The sequence below is a fragment of the Salmo salar genome, chromosome ssa18, assembly GCF_905237065.1.
Source record: "Salmo salar chromosome ssa18, Ssal_v3.1, whole genome shotgun sequence".
In the NCBI taxonomy this organism is placed as follows: Eukaryota; Metazoa; Chordata; class Actinopteri; order Salmoniformes; family Salmonidae; genus Salmo; species Salmo salar.
The window spans coordinates 83,527,161-83,545,850 of NC_059459.1; the positions used below are offsets into that span (position 1 = coordinate 83,527,161).

The window sequence follows — 18,690 nt, forward strand, 5'->3', positions numbered from 1 at the left end:
AAACCCTACTCTACTGTACTCTAATTTAATGTATTGTACTGTATTCAACTGAACGGTACCCTACTCAATTGTATTGTGCTCTACTGTACTGTTCCCTACTCTATTGTAGTGTGCTCAACTTACAGTGGGGGGAAAAAGTATTTGATCCCCTGCTGATTTTGTACGTTTGCCCACTTACAAAGAAATGATCAGTCTATAATTTTAATGGTAGGTTTATTTGAACAGTGAGAGACAGAATAACAACAAAAAAATCCAGAAAGACGCATGTCAAAAATGTTATAAAATGATTAGCATTTTAATGAGGGAAACAAATATTTGACCCCTCTGCAAAACATGACTTAGTACTTGATGGCAAAACCCTTGTTGGCAATCACAGAGGTCAGACGTTTCTTGTAGTTGGCCACCAGGTTTGCACACATCTCAGGAGGGATTTTGTCTCACTCCTCTTTGCAGATCTTCTCCAAGTCATTAAGGTTTCCAGGCTGACGTTTAGCAACTCGAACCTTCAGCTCCCTCCACAGATGTTCTTCTTCTTGAGCCACCGTGTGTTTTGGGTCATTGTCATGCTGGAATACCTATCCACGACCCATTTTCAATGCCCTGGCTGAGGGAAGGAGGTTCTCACCCAAGATTTGACAGTACATGGCCCCGTCAAATGATGCGGTGAAGTTGTCCTGTCCCCTTAGCAGAAAAACACCCCGAAAGCATAATGTTTCCACCTCCATGTTTGACGGTGAGGATGGTGTTCTTGGGGTCATAGGCAGCATTCCTCCTCTTCCAAACACGGCGAGTTGAGTTGATGCCAAAGTGCTCCATTTTGGTCTCATCTGACCACAACACTTTAACCAGTTGTCCTCTGAATCATTCAGATGTTCATTGGCGAACTTCAGACGGGCATGTATATGTGCTTTCTTGAGCAGGGGACCTTGCGGGCGCCTCAGGATTTCAGTCCTTCACGGCGTAGTGTGTTACCAATTGTTTTCTTGGTGACTATGGTCCCAGCTGCCTTGAGATCATTGACAAGATCCTCCCGTGTAGTTCTGGGCTGATTCCTGACCGTTCTCATGATCATTGCAACTCCACGAGGTGAGATCTTGCATGGAGCCCCAGGCTGAGGGAGATTGATAGTTCTTTTGTGTTTCTTCCATTTGAAAATAATCGCACCAAATGTTGTCACCTTGATCACCAAGATGCTTGGCGATGGTCTTGTATCCCATTCCAGCCTTGTGTAGGTCTACAATCTTGTCCCTGACATCCTTGGAGAGCTCTTTGGTCTTGGCCATGGTGAAGAGTTTGGAATCTGATTGATTGATTGCTTCTGTGGACACGTGTCTTTTATACAGGTAACAAGCTGAGATTAGGAGCACTCCCTTTAAGAGTGTGCTCCTAATCTCAGTTTGTTACCTGTATAAAAGACACCTGGGAGCCAGACATATTCTGATTGAGAGGGGGTCAAATACTTATTTCCCTCATTAAAATGCAAATCAATTTATAACATTTTTGACATGCGTTTTTCTCGATATTTTTGTTGTTATTCTGTCTCTCACTGTTCAAATAAACCTAACATTAAAATTATAGACTGATCATTTCTTTGTCAGTGGGCAACCATACAAAATCAGCAGGGGATCAAATACTTTTTTCCCCCCACTGTATCTGTACCCTACTCTGTTGTACTGTACTGTAGACTACTCGACTGTACTGTGCTCTACTGAACAATACTGCTCTATTGCACTGTACTCTAATGAACTGTACCCTACACTACAGTACTGTGCTATACTGAACTGTACCCAACTCAATTGCACTGTGCTCTACTGAACTGTACACTACTCTATTGCACTGTGCTCTACTGAACTGTAGCCTACTTTACTGTACTCTACTGTACTCTAGTTGAATGTATTGCACAGTGGTCAACTGAACTGCACCCTACTCTTTTGTACTGTACTCTACTGTACTGTACCCTACTCTTCTGTACTGTGCTCTAGTGAACTATACCCTACTCTATTGCACTGTGCTCTACTGCACTGTGCTCAACTGAACTGTGCCCTACTCTATTGTACTGTACTCTATTGTACTGTACCCTACTCTACTGTACTGTACCCTACTCTACTGTACTGTGATCTACTGAACTATACCCTACTCTACCGTACTGTGCTATTCTGACCTGTACCCTACTCTATTGTTCTGTGCTCTACTGAACTGTACCCTACTCTATTGTACTGTGCTCTACTGAACTGCACCCTACTCTATTGTACTGTGCTCTACTGAACTGCACCCTACTCTATTGTACTGTGTTCTACTGAACTGTATCCTGCTCTTCTATACTGTTCTCTAATGAACTGTACCCTACTCTATTGTAATGTGCTCTACTGAACTGAACCCTAATGTACTGTACCCTACTCTATTGCACTGTGCTCTATTGAACTGTACCATACTCTGTTGTGCTGTGCTCTACTGTACTGTACCCTACTCTACTGTGCTGTGCTCTACTGAACTGCACCCTACTCTATTGTACTGTACTCTTCTGAACTGTACCCTACTCTACTGTACTGTGCTCTACTGTACTGTTCCCTACTCTATTGTACTGTACTCTACTGAACTGTACCCGACTCTATTGCGCTGTGCTCTACTTAACTAAACCCTCTATTGCACTGTCCTCTACTGTACGAAACCCTACTCTACTGCACTCTACTCTACTGTTCCCTACTCTACTGTACTGTACTCTACTGAGCTAAACCCTACTCTACTGTACTCTAATTGAATGTATTGTACTGTATTCTACTGAACGGTACCCTACTCTATTGTACTGTGCTCTACCTAACTGTACCCTGCTCTATTTTACTGTACTCTACTGAACTGAACTCTGCTGTACTCTACTTCAATGTATTGCACTGTGTTCTACTAAACTGTACCCTACTCTACTGTACTGTAGCCTACTCTATTGTACTGTGCTCCACTGAACTATTCCCTACTCTATTGAGCTGTGCTCTAATGAATTGTACCATACTCTACTTTACTGTTCCCTTCTCTATTGCACTGTGCTCTACTGAACTGTACCCTACTCAACTGTATTGTACCCTACTCTATTGTACTGTGCTCTACTGAACTATACCCTACTCTATTGTACTGCGCTCTACTGAACTATACTCTACTCTTTTGCACTGTGCTCTACTGAACTGTACCCTACTCTACTGTACTGTACCCTACTCTATTGTACTGTGCTCTACTGTACTATACCCTACTCTTTTGCACTGTGCTCTACTAAACTGTACCCTACTCTACTGTACTGTACCCTACTCTATTGTACTGTGATCTACTGGACTGTACCCTACTCTACTGTACTGTACTGAATTGTACTCTGCTGTACTCTAGTTGAATGTATTGCACTGTGTTCTACTGAACATTACCCTACTCTATTGCACTGTGCTCAACTCAACTGTACCCTACTATATTGTACTGCACTCTACTTTACCCTATTCTACTGTACTGTACCCTACTCTCTTGTACTGTGCTCATATGCTCTAAATTTGACCAACTGACTTGTTAGACAGGTGGCATCCTATGAAGGTGTCACGTTGAAAGTCACTGAGCTCTTCAGTAAGGCCATTCTACTGCCAATGTTTGGCTATGGAGATTGTATGGCTGTGTGCTTGTTTTTATACACGTCAGCAACAGGTGTGGCTGAAAAAGCCGAATCCACTCATTTGAAAGAGTGTCCACATACTTTTGTATATATAGTTTATATGTCTAAAATAATAGTTACCGTACTGCTTACTGAAGTCAGATCATACTTTGGAAAGATTGTTGCTCTGACTGCATTTGTCTTTATATAAATGTATGTAAATTCTAACTGAATGGAGTCAACATATGTAAAATATACTTTTATCACAACGTTACAGCATCAGCTGAATTACCAGGCATGTTTCCAGATGTTTTGTGCTTTATTTTCACAGCTCTTCCCAAATCTACTCTGACTGTAAAGCCAAGCCCTGCATACACTAGAGAGAAAGTCACTCTGATGTGTTCAACGCGGTCTGACAGTAGCTGGAACTATCAGTGGTACAAAGACAGGAATTATAATGTAGTGTCCCAGTCTGACAGACATACTATAACAGGAGACACCCTCACCATCAGGAGAGCTGCTGAGTCTGACCAGGGTCGGTACTGGTGTGAAGGGAACAGAGTGTCTAGACCCACATCTTCACAACCAAGTGATCCTGTCACTCTCTCTGTAAAAGGTAAGTTACTTCGTGTTTTTTGTCATAAAGATGGCCACTATTTATATTGTGTCATAAGTCTTAGTTAAAGTATTGGGACAGTGTTGGGACAGTATTGGGACAGTATTGGTACAGTGTTGTTCTGTGAAGTCTCCAAATTCCAAAGCAATAACAAACATATTGTTAATTTAGTATAGTACAGAGTCATTGTTTATACACCTATTTCTATTGAGAAGAGTCTGTCCTGTACACTGACTCCTAAACTTCATGTTTGAACATAAAGGAAAACATTTATATAGAGGTTCCATCTTTGTATCTGTGCCATTATGGTGTCTGTTACAACACGGGCAGCACATCTACATGTTAATGTTGCATGGTCCATGTTCTACCAACTGTGTTACAGAGGACCACCATGTGGGTAGTGGACACTTCAGGAAAAAGAGTAGAGTATTGAGATGAATAGCCAACAGGGGGCTCCAACCCTCCAAGACCCCAAACATTGACATCAATTTGACCAAAACAGTAATACTACTATATACTACTCTACTCTACTGTACCCAACTCTACTGTACTATACTGTACTGTACCCTACTCTATTGTGCTGTGCTCTACTGAACTGTACCCTACTCTACTGTACTGTACCCTACTTTATTGTGCTGTAATCTACTGAACTGTACCCTACTATACTGTACTCAAATGTACTGTACCCAACTCTACTGTACTGTGCTCTTCTGAACTGTACCCTACTCTATTGTTCTGTGCTCTAATGAAATGTACCCTACTCTACTGTACTGTACCCTACTTTATTGTGCTGTAATCTACTGAACTGTACCCTACTATACTGTACTCAAATGTACTGTACCCAACTCTACTGTACTGTGCTCTACTGAACTGTACCCTGCTCTATTTTACTGTGCTCTACTGAACTGCACCCTACTCTACTGTACTCTACTTGAATGTATTGTACTGTTTTCTATTCTACTGTACCCTACTCTAGTGTACTGTGCTCGATTGAACTGTACCCTAATCTATTGAACTGTGCTCTACTGTACTGTACCCTACTCTACTGTACTCTACTGAACTGTGCTCTACTGTACTGTAGTTGAATGTATTGCACTGTACTCTACTGAACTGTACCCTACTCTACTGTACTGTGCTCTACTGAACTACACCCTATTCTATTGTACTGTACCCTACTCTATTGTACTGTACTCTACTGTAATGTACCCTACTCTACTGTACTCTACTGAGCTGTACTCTACTCTAGTTGAATGTATTACACTATACTCTACTGAACTGTTACCTACTGTACTGCGCTCTACTGAACTATACCCTACTCTGTTGTACTGTACTCTACTGTACTCTACTGAACTGTACCCTACTCTACTGTACTGTGCTCTACTGTACTATACCCTACTCTATTGTACTCTGCTCGACAGTACTGTACCCTGGTCCCGTGTGGCTCAGTTGGTAGAGTGATGGTGTTTGTAAAGCCAGGGTTGTGGGTTCGATTCCCACGGGGGACCAGTACGGAGAAGAATGTATGGAATGTATGCATTCACTACTGTAAGTCGCGCTGGATAAGAGTGTCTGCTAAATGACTAAAATGTAAATGTACTGTACTGTAGACTACTCTATTGTACTCTACTGAAGTGTACCCTTCTCTGCTCTACTGTGCTGTAGTCTATTGAACTGTACCCTACTCTATTGCACTGTGCTCAACTGCATTGTACCCTACTCTATTGTACTGTACTTTACTGAACTGTACCCTACTCTACTGTACTGTGCTCTACTGAACTATACCCTACTCTATTGTACTGTACTCTGCTGCACTCTATTGAACTGTAACCTACTCTACTGTACTGTGCTCTACTTAACTATACCCTACCCCATTGCACTGTGCTCTACTGTACTGTGCCCTACTCTATTGTACTGTGCTCCACTGTACTGTTCGCTACTCAAATGTATTGTACCCTACTCTATTGTATTGTGCTCTACTGAAATGTAACCTACTCTATTGTACTGTGCTCTACTGAACTGTACCCTACTCTATTTTAATGTGATCCACTGAACTGTACACTACTATATTGTACTGTGCTCATCTGAACTGTACCCTACAATATTGAACTGTGCACTACTGTACTATACCCCTTCTAAATTGTACTGTACTCTACTGTACTGTACCCTACTGTTCTGTACCCTACACTACTGACCTGTGCTCTACTGAAATATACCCTGCTCTATTGTACTGAACTGTAACCTAATCTACTGTACTGTGCTCTACTGAACTGTACCCCACTCATTTGTACTGTGCTCTACTGTACTGTACCCTACTCTATTGCACTGTGCTCAACTGAACTGTACCCCACTCTATTGTACTGTACTCTACTGTACTGTACCCTATTCAACTGTACTCTACTGTACTGTACCCTACACTACTGACCTTTGCTCTAATGAACTATACCATACTCTATTGTACTGTACTGTACCCTAATCTACTGTACCGTTGTCTGTTGAACTGTACCCTACTCTATTGCACTGTGCTCTACTGTACTGTACCCTGGTCCCGTGTGGCTCAGTTGGTAGAGTGATGGTGTTTGTAACGCCAGGGTTGTGGGTTCGATTCCCACGGGGGACCAGTACGGAGAAGAATGTATGGAATGTATGCATTCACTACTGTAAGTCGCGCTGGATAAGAGTGTCTGCTAAATGACTAAAATGTAAATGTACTGTACTGTAGACTACTCTATTGTACTATACTCTACTGAAGTGTACCCTTCTCTGCTCTAATGAACAGTACTGTAGTCTATTGAACTGTACCCTACTCTATTGCACTGTGCTCAACTGCATTGTACCCTACTCTATTGTACTGTACTTTACTGAACTGTACCCTACTCTACTGTACTGTGCTCTACTGAACTATACCCTACTCTATTGTACTGTACTCTGCTGCACTCTATTGAACGGTAACCTACTCTACTGTACTGTGCTCTACTTAACTATACCCTACCCCATTGCACTGTGCTCTACTGAACTGTACCCTACTCTATTGTACTGTACTCTACTGTACTTTACTGAACTGTACCCTACTCTACTGTACTGTGCTCTACTTAACTATACCCTACCCCATTGCACTGTGCTCTACTGTACTGTGCCCTACTCTATTGTACTGTGCTCCACTGTACTGTTCGCTACTCAAATGTATTGTACCCTACTCTATTGTATTGTGCTCTACTGAAATGTAACCTACTATATTGTACTGTGCTCTACTGAACTGTACCCTACTCTATTTTAATGTGATCCACTGAACTGTACCCTACTCTATTGTACTGTGCTCATCTGAACTGTACCCCACTATATTGAACTGTGCACTACTGTACTGTACCCTACTATATTGTACTGTACTCTACCGTACTGTACCCTACTGTTCTGTACCCTACACTACTGACCTGTGCTCTACTGAAATATACCCTGCTCTATTGTACTGAACTGTAACCCAATCTACTGTACTGTGTTCTACTGTACTGTACCCTACTCATTTGTTCTGTGCTCTACTGAACTGTACCCCACTCTATTGTACTGTACTCTACTGTACTGTACCCTACACTACTGACCTTTGCTCTAATGAACTATACCATACTCTATTGTACTGTACTGTACCCTAATCTACTGTACCGTGCTCTGTTGAACATTACCCTACTCTATTGCACTGTGCTCTACTGTACTGTACCCTACTCTATTGTACTGTGCTCAACTGAACTGTAGCCTACTCTATTGTACTGTTCTGTACCCTACTCAACTGTACTGTACTGTACCCTAATTCTCTGTACTATGCTCTACTGAACTATACCCTAATCTACTGTACTGTGCTCTACTGAACTATACCCTGCTCTATTGTATTGGTTATCTTATGCTTGTGTGCAGATTCTCTGCCATGGAAACCCATATCATGAAGCTCCCGACGAGCGTTTAATGTGCTGAGTTTGCTTCTAGAGTCAGTTTGGAACGCAGTAGTTAGCGTTTCAACCGATGACAGACTATTTTTACGCGCTCCGCACTTCGGCACTTGACGGTATCGTTCTGTGCGCTTGTGTGGCCTACCATATTGCAGCTGAGCCGTTGTTGCTCCTAGACGTTTCCACTTCACAATAACAGCACTTACAGTTGACCGGGTTAGCTCTAGCATGGCAGAAATATGACAAACTGACTTGTTAGACAGGTGGCATCCTATGACGGTATCACATTGAAAGTCACTGAGCTCTTCAGTAAGGCCATTCTCCTGCCAGTGTTTGTCTATGGAAATTGCATGGCCGTGTGCTTGATTTTATACACGTCAGCAACAGCTGTGGCTGAAAATGCCGAATCCACTCATTTGAAAGGGTGTCCACATACTTTTGCATATATAGTTTATATGTCTAAAATAACAGTTACCGTACTACTTACTGAAGTCAGGCAATACTTTGGAAAGATTGTTGCTCTGACTGCATTTGTCTTTATATAAATGTATGTAAATTCTAACTGAATGGAGTCAACATATGTAAAATATACTTTTATCACAACGTTACAGCATCAGCTGAATTACCAGGCATGTATCCAGATGTTTTGTGCTTTATTTTCACAGCTCTTCCCAAATCTACTCTGACTGTAAAGCCAAACACTGCATACACTGGAGAGACAGTTACTCTGATGTGTTCAACGCGGTCTGACAGTATCTGGAACTATCAGTGGTACAAAGACAGGAATTATAATGTAGTGTCCCAGTCTGTCAGACACACTATAACAGGAGACACCCTCACCATCAGGAGAGCTGCTGAGTCTGACCAGGGTCGGTACTGGTGTGAAGGGAACAGAGTGTCTAGACCCACATCTTCACAACCAAGTGATCCTGTCTCTCTCACTGTAAAAGGTGAGTTACTTTGTTGTGCTTTATTGATGTTGTTGACTATTTATATTGAGTCAATCATGGTCTGCATGTCAGAATTCTTAGTTACAGTGAGCTCTAAAAATGATTGGGACAGGGAAATATTTTCTGTTGTTCTGTGAATCAATAACAAACACATTGTTAATTTATTATAGTACAGAGTCATTGTTTATACACCTATTTCTATTGAGAAGAGTCTGTCCTGTACACTGACTCCTAAACTTCATGTTTGAACATAAAGGAAAACATTTATATAGAGGTTCCATCTTTGTATCTGTGCCATTATGGTGTCTGTTACAACACGGGCAGCACATCTACATGTTAATGTTGCATGGTCCATGTTCTACCAACTGTGTTACAGAGGACCACCATGTGGGTAGTGGACACTTCAGGAAAAAGAGTAGAGTATTGAGATGAATAGCCAACAGGGGGCTCCAACCCTCCAAGACCCCAAACATTGACATCAATTTGACCAAAACAATAATACTACTATATACTACTCTACTCTACTGTACCCAACTCTACTGTACTATACTGTACTGTACCCTACTCTATTGTGCTGTGCTCTACTGAACTGTACCCTACTCTACTGTACTGTACCCTACTTTATTGTGCTGTAATCTACTGAACTGTACCCTACTATACTGTACTATACCGTACTGTACCGTACTCTATTGTGCTGTGCTCTACTGAACGGTACCCTACTCTACTGTACTCAACTGTACTGTACACTACTCTATTGTACTGTACTCTACTGAACTGTACCCTGCTCTATTTTACTGTGCTCTACTGAACTGCACCCTACTCTACTGTACTCTAGTTGAATGTATTGTACTGTGTTCTACTGAACTGTACCCTTCTCTATTGTTCTGTGCTCTATTGTACTGTACCCTACTCTGTTGCACTGTGTTCTACTGAACTGTACCCTTCTCTATTGTTCTGTGCTCTATTGTACTGTACTCTACTCTATTGTACTGTGCTCTACCGAACTGTACCCTACTCTATTGTACTGTAATCTATTGAACTGTACCCTACTCTAGTGTACTGTGCTCGATTGAACTGTACCCTAATCTATTGAACTGTGCTCTACTGTACTGTACCCTACTCTACTGTACTCTACTGAACTGTACTCTACTGTACTGTAGTTGAATGTATTGCACTGTACTCTACTGTGAACTGTACCCTACTCTACTGTACTGTGCTCTACTGAACTAAACCCTATTCTATTGTACTGTACCCTACTCTATTGTACTGTACTCTACTGTAATGTACCCTACTCTACTGTACTCTACTGAGCTGTACTCTACTCTAGTTGAATGTATTACACTATACTCTACTGAACTGTTACCTACTGTACTGCGCTCTACTGAACTATACCCTACTCTGTTGTACTGTACTCTACTGTACTCTACTGAACTGTACCCTACTCTACTGTACTGTGCTCTACTGTACTATACCCTACTATATTGTACTCTGCTCGACAGTACTGTACCCTGGTCCCGTGTGGCTCAGTTGGTAGAGTGATGGTGTTTGTAACGCCAGGGTTGTGGGTTCAATTCCCACGGGGGACCAGTACGGAGAAGAATGTATGGAATGTATGCATTCACTACTGTAAGTCGCGCTGGATAAGAGCGTCTGCTAAATGACTAAAATGTAAATGTACTGTACTGTAGACTACTCTATTGTACTCTACTGAAGTGTACCCTTCTCTGCTCTACTGTGCTGTAGTCTATTGAACTGTACCCTACTCTATTGCACTGTGCTCAACTGCATTGTACCCTACTCTATTGTACTGTACTTTACTGAACTGTACCCTACTCTACTGTACTGTGCTCTACTGAACTATACCCTACTCTATTGTACTGTACTCTGCTGCACTCTATTGAACTGTAACCTACTCTACTGTACTGTGCTCTACTTAACTATACCCTACCCCATTGCACTGTGCTCTACTGTACTGTGCCCTACTCTATTGTACTGTGCTCCACTGTACTGTTCGCTACTCAAATGTATTGTACCCTACTCTATTGTATTGTGCTCTACTGAAATGTAACCTACTCTATTGTACTGTGCTCTACTGAACTGTACCCTACTCTATTTTAATGTGATCCACTGAACTGTACACTACTATATTGTACTGTGCTCATCTGAACTGTACCCTACAATATTGAACTGTGCACTACTGTACTATACCCCTTCTAAATTGTACTGTACTCTACTGTACTGTACCCTACTGTTCTGTACCCTACACTACTGACCTGTGCTCTACTGAAATATACCCTGCTCTATTGTACTGAACTGTAACCTAATCTACTGTACTGTGCTCTACTGAACTGTACCCCACTCATTTGTACTGTGCTCTACTGTACTGTACCCTACTCTATTGCACTGTGCTCAACTGAACTGTACCCCACTCTATTGTACTGTACTCTACTGTACTGTACCCTATTCAACTGTACTCTACTGTACTGTACCCTACACTACTGACCTTTGCTCTAATGAACTATACCATACTCTATTGTACTGTACTGTACCCTAATCTACTGTACCGTTGTCTGTTGAACTGTACCCTACTCTATTGCACTGTGCTCTACTGTACTGTACCCTACTCTATTGTACTGTGCTCAACTAAACTGTAGCCTACTCTATTGTACTGTTCTGTACCCTACTCAACTGTACTGTACTGTACCCTATTCTAATGTACTGTGATCATCTGAACTGTACCCTACTCTATTGTAGTGTGTTCTACTGAACTCTAACCTACTCTATTGTAGTGTGTTCTACTGAACTCTAACCTACTCTATTGTACAGTGCGCTACTATACTGTACTCTACACTATTGCACTATACTCCACTGAACTGTACCCTACTCTATTGTACTGTACCCTACTGTACTATATTGTACTATACTGTGCCCTACTCCACTGTTCTGTACTCTACTGAACTATACCCTACTCTATTGCACTGTACCCTACTCTGTTGTACTGTGCTCTACTGACCTGTAACCTACTCTATTGTACTGTGCTCTACTGAACTGTACTCTACTGTACTCTGGTTGAATGTGTTGCACTGTGTTCTACTGAACTGTACCTTACTCTATTGTACTGTACTGTACTATACTGTACTGTACCCTACCCTACTCTACTATATTGTACTATACTGTGCCCTACTCTACTGAACTATACCCTACTCTGCTGTACTGTGCTCTACTGACCTGTAACCTACTCTATTGTACTGTGCTGTACTGTACTCTTCTGTACTGTACCCTACTCTATTGTACTGTGCTCTTCTGAACTGTACTTTACTGTACTCTAATATAATGTTTTGCACTGTGCTCTGCTGATTTGTACCCTACTCTATTGTACTGTACTCTACTGTAATGTACCCTACTCTACTGTACTGTACTCTACTGTACTGTACCCTACTCTACTGTACTGTACTCTACTGTACTGTACCCTACTCTACTGTACTGTGCTCTACTGTACTGTGCTCTACTGAACGATACCCTACTTTATTGCAATGTGCTCAACTGTGCTGTACCCTAACCGATTGTACTGTACTTTACTGAATTGTACCCTACTCTAATGTACTGTGCTCTACTGAACTGTACCTGACTATATTGTACTGTACTCTAATGAACTGTACCCTACTCTATTGTACTGTGCTCTACTGTACTATACCCTACTCTACTGTACTGTGCTCGACTGAACTTTACCCTACTCTACCGTACTGTACTGTACCCTACCCTACTGTGCTCTACTGTACAATTCCCTACTCTACTGTACCCTACTCTACTGCACTGTGCTTTAATGAACTGTACCTACTCTATTGCACTGTGCTCTACTGAACTGTACCCTACTCTACTGTACTGTGGTCTACTGAGCTGTACCCCACTCTATTGCTCTGTCTACTGTACCCTAATCTACTTTACTCTACTGACCTCTACCCTACTCTGTTGTACTGTACTGTACCCTACTGTACTGTGCTCTAATGAACTATACACTGCTCTAGTGCACTGTGCTCTACTGAATTTTACCCAACTTGTACTGTACTCTAGTTGAATGTATTGCACTGTGTTCTGCTGAACTGGACCCTACTCTATTGTTCTGTACCCTACTCTATTGTACTGTGCTCCACTGTACTGTACCCTACTCTATTGTACTGTGCTGTACTGTACCCTACTCTACTGTACTCTACTGTACTCTAGTTGAATGTATTGCACTGTGTTCTACTGAATTGTACCCTACTCTACTGTACTCTGCTGAACTATATCCTACTCTATTGTACTGTGCTCTACTGAACTCTACGCTACTCTATTGTACTGTGCTCTACTGAACTCTACGCTACTCTATTGTACTGTGCTCAACTGAACTGTACTCTACTTTACTGTGCTCTATTGAACTGTACCCTTCTCTTTTGCACTGTGCTCTACTGTACAGTACCCTACTCTATTTTACTGTGCTGAACTGAACTCTACGCTACTCTATTGTACTGTACTCTACAGTACTTTATCCTACTCTACTGTACTGTGCTCTACTGAACTATAGCTTACTCTACTGTACTGTACCCTACTCTACTGAACTCTGCCCTACTCTATTGCACTGTGCTCAACTAAACTGTACCCTACTCTACTGTACTGTGCTCTACTGAACTCTACGCTACTCTATTGTACTGTGCTCTACTGAACTCTACGCTACTCTATTGTACTGTGCTCCACTGTACTGTACCCTACTCTATTGTACTGTGCTCAACTGTACTGTACCCTATTCTATTGTACTGTGCTCTTCTGAACTGTACCCTACTCTACTCTACTGTACTCTACTGTACTCTACTGTACTCTAGTTGAATGTATTGCACTGTGTTCTGCTGAACTGGACCCTACTCTATTTTACTGTACTGTACTGTACCCTACTCTATTGCACTGTGCTCTACTGTACTGTGCTCAACTGAACCCTACTCTACTCTACTGTACTCTACTGTACCCTACCCTGCTCTACTGTACCCTGCTCTACTGTACTGTGCTCTACTGAACTATGCCCTACTCTTTTGCACTGTGCTCTAATGTACTGTACCCTACTCTATTGTACTGTGCTCAACTGAACTGTACCCTACTCTTTTGTACTGTGCTCTACTGAATTGTACCCTACTCTATTGTACTGTGCTCTACTGAACTGTACCCTACTCTGTTGTGCTGTGCTCTACAATACTGCACAGTACTCTACTGAACTATATTTTACTCTATTGTACTGTGCTCAACTGAACCCTACTCTATTGTGCTGTACTCGACCCTACTGTACTCTACTTTACTGTGCTCTATTGACCTGTACCCTACTCTATTGTACTCTACTTTACTGTGCTCTACTGAACTCTACTTTACCCTACTCTACTGTACTCTACTTGAATGTATTGTACTGTGTTCTACTGTATTGTGCTTTGCTTTACTGTACCCTACTTTACTGTACTCTACTGTGTTCTACTGTACTCAAGTTTACTCAACTTGAGTTTCTTACAATTGAAGAAAGGGCCCATGGACTCAGGATCTAGTGGACTTGGTCTTGAGACCACTCAATAACACATACATTTGGTCTTTAACTTGTTATGGTCTCAGTTCACTGGTTCTGGATATTGGGACCAATGTTCTGGTCTTAAACTTGGTTTACAAACCATAGGTAACCCATGGACTTAGATAGACATTGCCTCATTGTCTACCTGTATGTCCCATTATGGCATCTATGAGAGCATGGGCAACTTCATTGAGGCCATCTCCATTTTGAAATCATCAACTGTCTACTTCTACTACTTCTATGAGTTGGCAAACAAATTGAAAGGGTGTACACTGCCACCTAGTGTGTGGACAGGTATAAAGTCAAGGTTGAGGATTTACTGCCACCTGCAGTTATGGAATGTTTACTCACGATTATAATTAATTGGGTATCCCCACTGATGACCTGGATGGAATTATGTGATCTTTCTTAACCCATAGGAAGTCCAACCCAGTTGAATACTTAAAAATTGTGAAAGTCCTCAATAGTGCTGCCCATGCTAAAACATGCTTTTGGGCACTAGAGTCCTCTATCTTTCTCTATGAGGCAACCCAATTGGAGGAAGAAAATACTCTCTGATCATTGGCTGATCACTCCCAAACCATAGAAATCCCCACCCAGTTGACTTCTTTAAAACCTGTTGGGGCTCGGGGGCAGTATTGAGACATTTTGAAAAAAATATGTGCCCATTTTTAACTGCCTCCTACACCAACTCAGAAGCTAGGATATGCATATTATTAACACATTCGGATAGAAAACACTCTGAATTTTCTAAAACAGTTTGAATGGTGTCTGTAAGTATAACAAAACTCATATTGCAGGCAAAAACCTGTGAAAAATAGATCCAAAAAAATGTGGATTTTGTGACTGTACTATTTAGTGTCATTGTTTTATAGATACCATAGTGAGAAAGGATTCATTTCGCAACACCTACGGCTTCCACTAGATGTCAACGATCTTTATAAAGTTGTTTGAAGCGTCTATGATAAACAGAGAGCAAATTAGAATCCAAGGAAGTTGACATGTCATCACTTCATTTTTTTGCGCCTGCGCATAAATCTGAGAGACGTGAGTTTGTCATCATTTTTTATCTAGACATAGGATAGGTTGTGTGAAAATATTACTGATGTTTAACGTTAAAAATGGACCAAAAGATTAATGCTAAACAACATTTGACATGTTTGAACGAACATAAATAGATTATTTACTAGGTTTTTTTAGCTTTTCGGCGTGATTTTACCAGCCCCACACCACGTTTTGTGGGAGCATAATGAACGCTAAGTACTTGGTGTTATTTGGACATAAATTATGAACTTTGTCAAAAGAAACCACATTTGTTCCGGACCTGGAATGGCTTCCGGACCTGGGATCCTGCCTTCTGATGGAGATAATCAAAGGTAAGGGGGTATTTACAATGTTATTATCGATTTTAGATGATGCTAACTGTATAGCATAGCCTGTTGTTCTTAGCATAGCACCCCGTTTATTGCAAAATGTGATTTCCCAGTAAAGTTATTTTGAGATCTGGCCATTCGGTAGCAATTACGAGATGATAATATATTATTCTTTGAATGACAATATTATAATTTACCAATGTTTTCGAATAGTAATTTTGTTATGTTCACCGGAAGCATTTCAGAGAAGAAAAAATCTGAATTTCACGCTACTGTAAAATGCTGTTTTTGGATATAAATATGAACTTGATGGAACAAAAAATGCATGTATTGTATAACATAATGTCCTAGGAGTGTCATCTGATGGAGATTGACAAAAGTTAGTGCATAATTCAAGCTGGTTTCTGCTTTTGGTGATGCCTGACCTTGAATTGAAAATGGATGTTTGTACTTTTGTGGCTATGTACTGTCCTAACATAATCTAACTTTATGCTTTTGCCGTAAAGCCTCTTTGAAAATCGAACAATGTGGTTAGATTAAGGAGATGTTTATCATTTAAATTGTGTAAAATAGTTGATTGTTTGAGAAATTGAAATGATTAGATTTTTGATGTTTTGAATTTCCAGCCTTGTTAGCAATCCCGGCTCGGGGTTCATTGCTAACCTGTAGCCCCAACAGGATTTATGGTGGAAGCCGTCAATGGCAATGTTTATAGTAAAATGAGTTTTATACATCTAGCTTTCTCTATTTTTGAAACCTTACACCGAAACACCTGCTATTTTGCCAAAATAATGATAGGAAAAGTGATAATTAAACATCTAACAACATAATTAATTAGATGCATAAGTAATTAAATCAATCAAGTTCCAGATTAATACAATCAACATTGAACATTTTACAGAGAAGAATAGAGAATATATTTCTGTAAATTCAATTTAAAGGTTTTGAAAATTGGTTAAAAATCATGTTTTTACTATTTAGTTAATTTGGTATGCAAATACAGTTTCTAAAATGAATCTGTAATAGGTTAATCAAAATGACCACTACTGTTCATGGTGATCCTTTACTGCTTCTATTTCACTATGTTTCTGTAGTGACCAGTTTAGTGTGGTGGTAGGAATTCAGGTATACAATAGAAACAAAGTGTGTGAGAAGTATATACGTCTATCTGACAGATGTTGGAAGACGTGTTGAAAGTTGGGAAAAATAGGATACAAATTAGAAAACAAATGTAAAGCCCCAATGTGCACCACTTCTGTAGAATGATCCATAAACAAATGATAGTTTTAACATTGTTTTGAGGCTTTACATTGTTTGTTTACATTTACATTGTTTACAAACATTGGAGTAAAACCAGATTATATTCTTCAAGAATCAATACCGGTATACATTATATCATTCATTTATAAGTCCAAAAATGGATGTAGCAACTAACTATTCTAGCTTTAAATTCAACATACACCTATAATGAACTTTCCAAAACCACTGTTAGGTTCTTATTTTTCAGAGTAAATAACTCACGGACACTAGAGAAGCTTTAACCAAGTTTAATCATTCCTCAAAGGTTCTGTACAGCTGACAACAGACAGCTAAAGATTTCAGACTTCACAGTTTATATGCATCCTACTTAAGACACTCCCCTTTCTCCAATCCTTACATTTTATGGCTGAACAGGAAGCTAATAAAGAGGGTAACAGGATTCCAAACATTTATTACTCTCTTAAGAGAATCTGTCCTCACCTCCTGACCTCAACCCCTCTTTCATCTAATACGCAGATGTCCATCTGTCTCCCCTGTATCAACACATCTCTCTCCTCTATCAAACACATTACAAAGCCTTCCTCTTTCTTCTGAGAACCATTCACTTCTAACATAACCCAGTATCTTTCATTTCCTATCATTCATTTAATATCTCAATGTTCAAAGTTTAGCCGATCCCAACATCGCTAAATCGATGGAAATTTCTAAGGTTTCCATATGTTTTGATATTCAGTGCTCTTTTCTCTCAGCTCTGCCTGAAACTACAGTGACCGTAAATCCAAACCCTGTGTACCCCGGAGAAACATCACTCTGACGTGTTCAGCTGGGTCTTACAGTGACTGGAGCTATAAATGGTACAAAGACAACAGTGAGATTAGCTTGTCCCAGTATAAATACCTTAATACTAGATCCACCATCAGTAGAGTTACTGAGTCTGACCAGGGTCTCTACTGGTGTCAGGGAGAGAGAAGATCCAGACCCACATCTTCATCCATCAGTGATGCTGTCACTGTTACTGTGAATAGTGAGAACTTTAGTTGTTGTTGTTGTTATCTTATCACTCAAACCCATTGAAATACCAACAGATTATCAGCCAAAGACCACACTGACTTCAGACAAAGAGAACATATTCACAGGAGACAGTGTGACACTGAGCTGTACTGTAGAGTCTCCTGGATGGAAGTTTTACTGGTACAGACACAGACCAGACTCTACACCAGTAACCACAACCTCTGGATACTCCTACACACTCAGCAGGCTCAATGTCTCTGATGGAGGACAGTACTGGTGCAGAGCTGGGAGAGGAGACCCAGTCTACTACACCCTGTACAGTGACCCAGTCCAGATAAACATTACTGG

At 40.8% G+C, this 18,690-nt stretch overlaps 1 protein-coding gene and 2 non-coding genes across 3 annotated transcripts in view; all 3 read left to right on the forward strand.

The window, feature by feature from the left end:
• LOC106596013 (basement membrane-specific heparan sulfate proteoglycan core protein) overlaps positions 1-18,690 on the forward strand; it is a 221,626-nt gene that overhangs the window by 74,724 nt on the left and 128,212 nt on the right. Inside the window, exons 9-11 of the mRNA XM_045700624.1 lie at positions 3,951-4,235; positions 8,836-9,120; positions 18,417-18,689. Of these exons, the coding sequence (XP_045556580.1) occupies positions 3,951-4,235; positions 8,836-9,120; positions 18,417-18,689 (843 nt within the window). The remainder of the gene's footprint in view (positions 1-3,950; positions 4,236-8,835; positions 9,121-18,416; position 18,690) is intronic.
• Positions 6,777-6,853, forward strand: trnat-ugu (transfer RNA threonine (anticodon UGU)). Its single transcript has one exon. It is a non-coding gene; the product is annotated as a tRNA-Thr (tRNA).
• Positions 10,631-10,707, forward strand: trnat-ugu (transfer RNA threonine (anticodon UGU)). Its single transcript has one exon. It is a non-coding gene; the product is annotated as a tRNA-Thr (tRNA).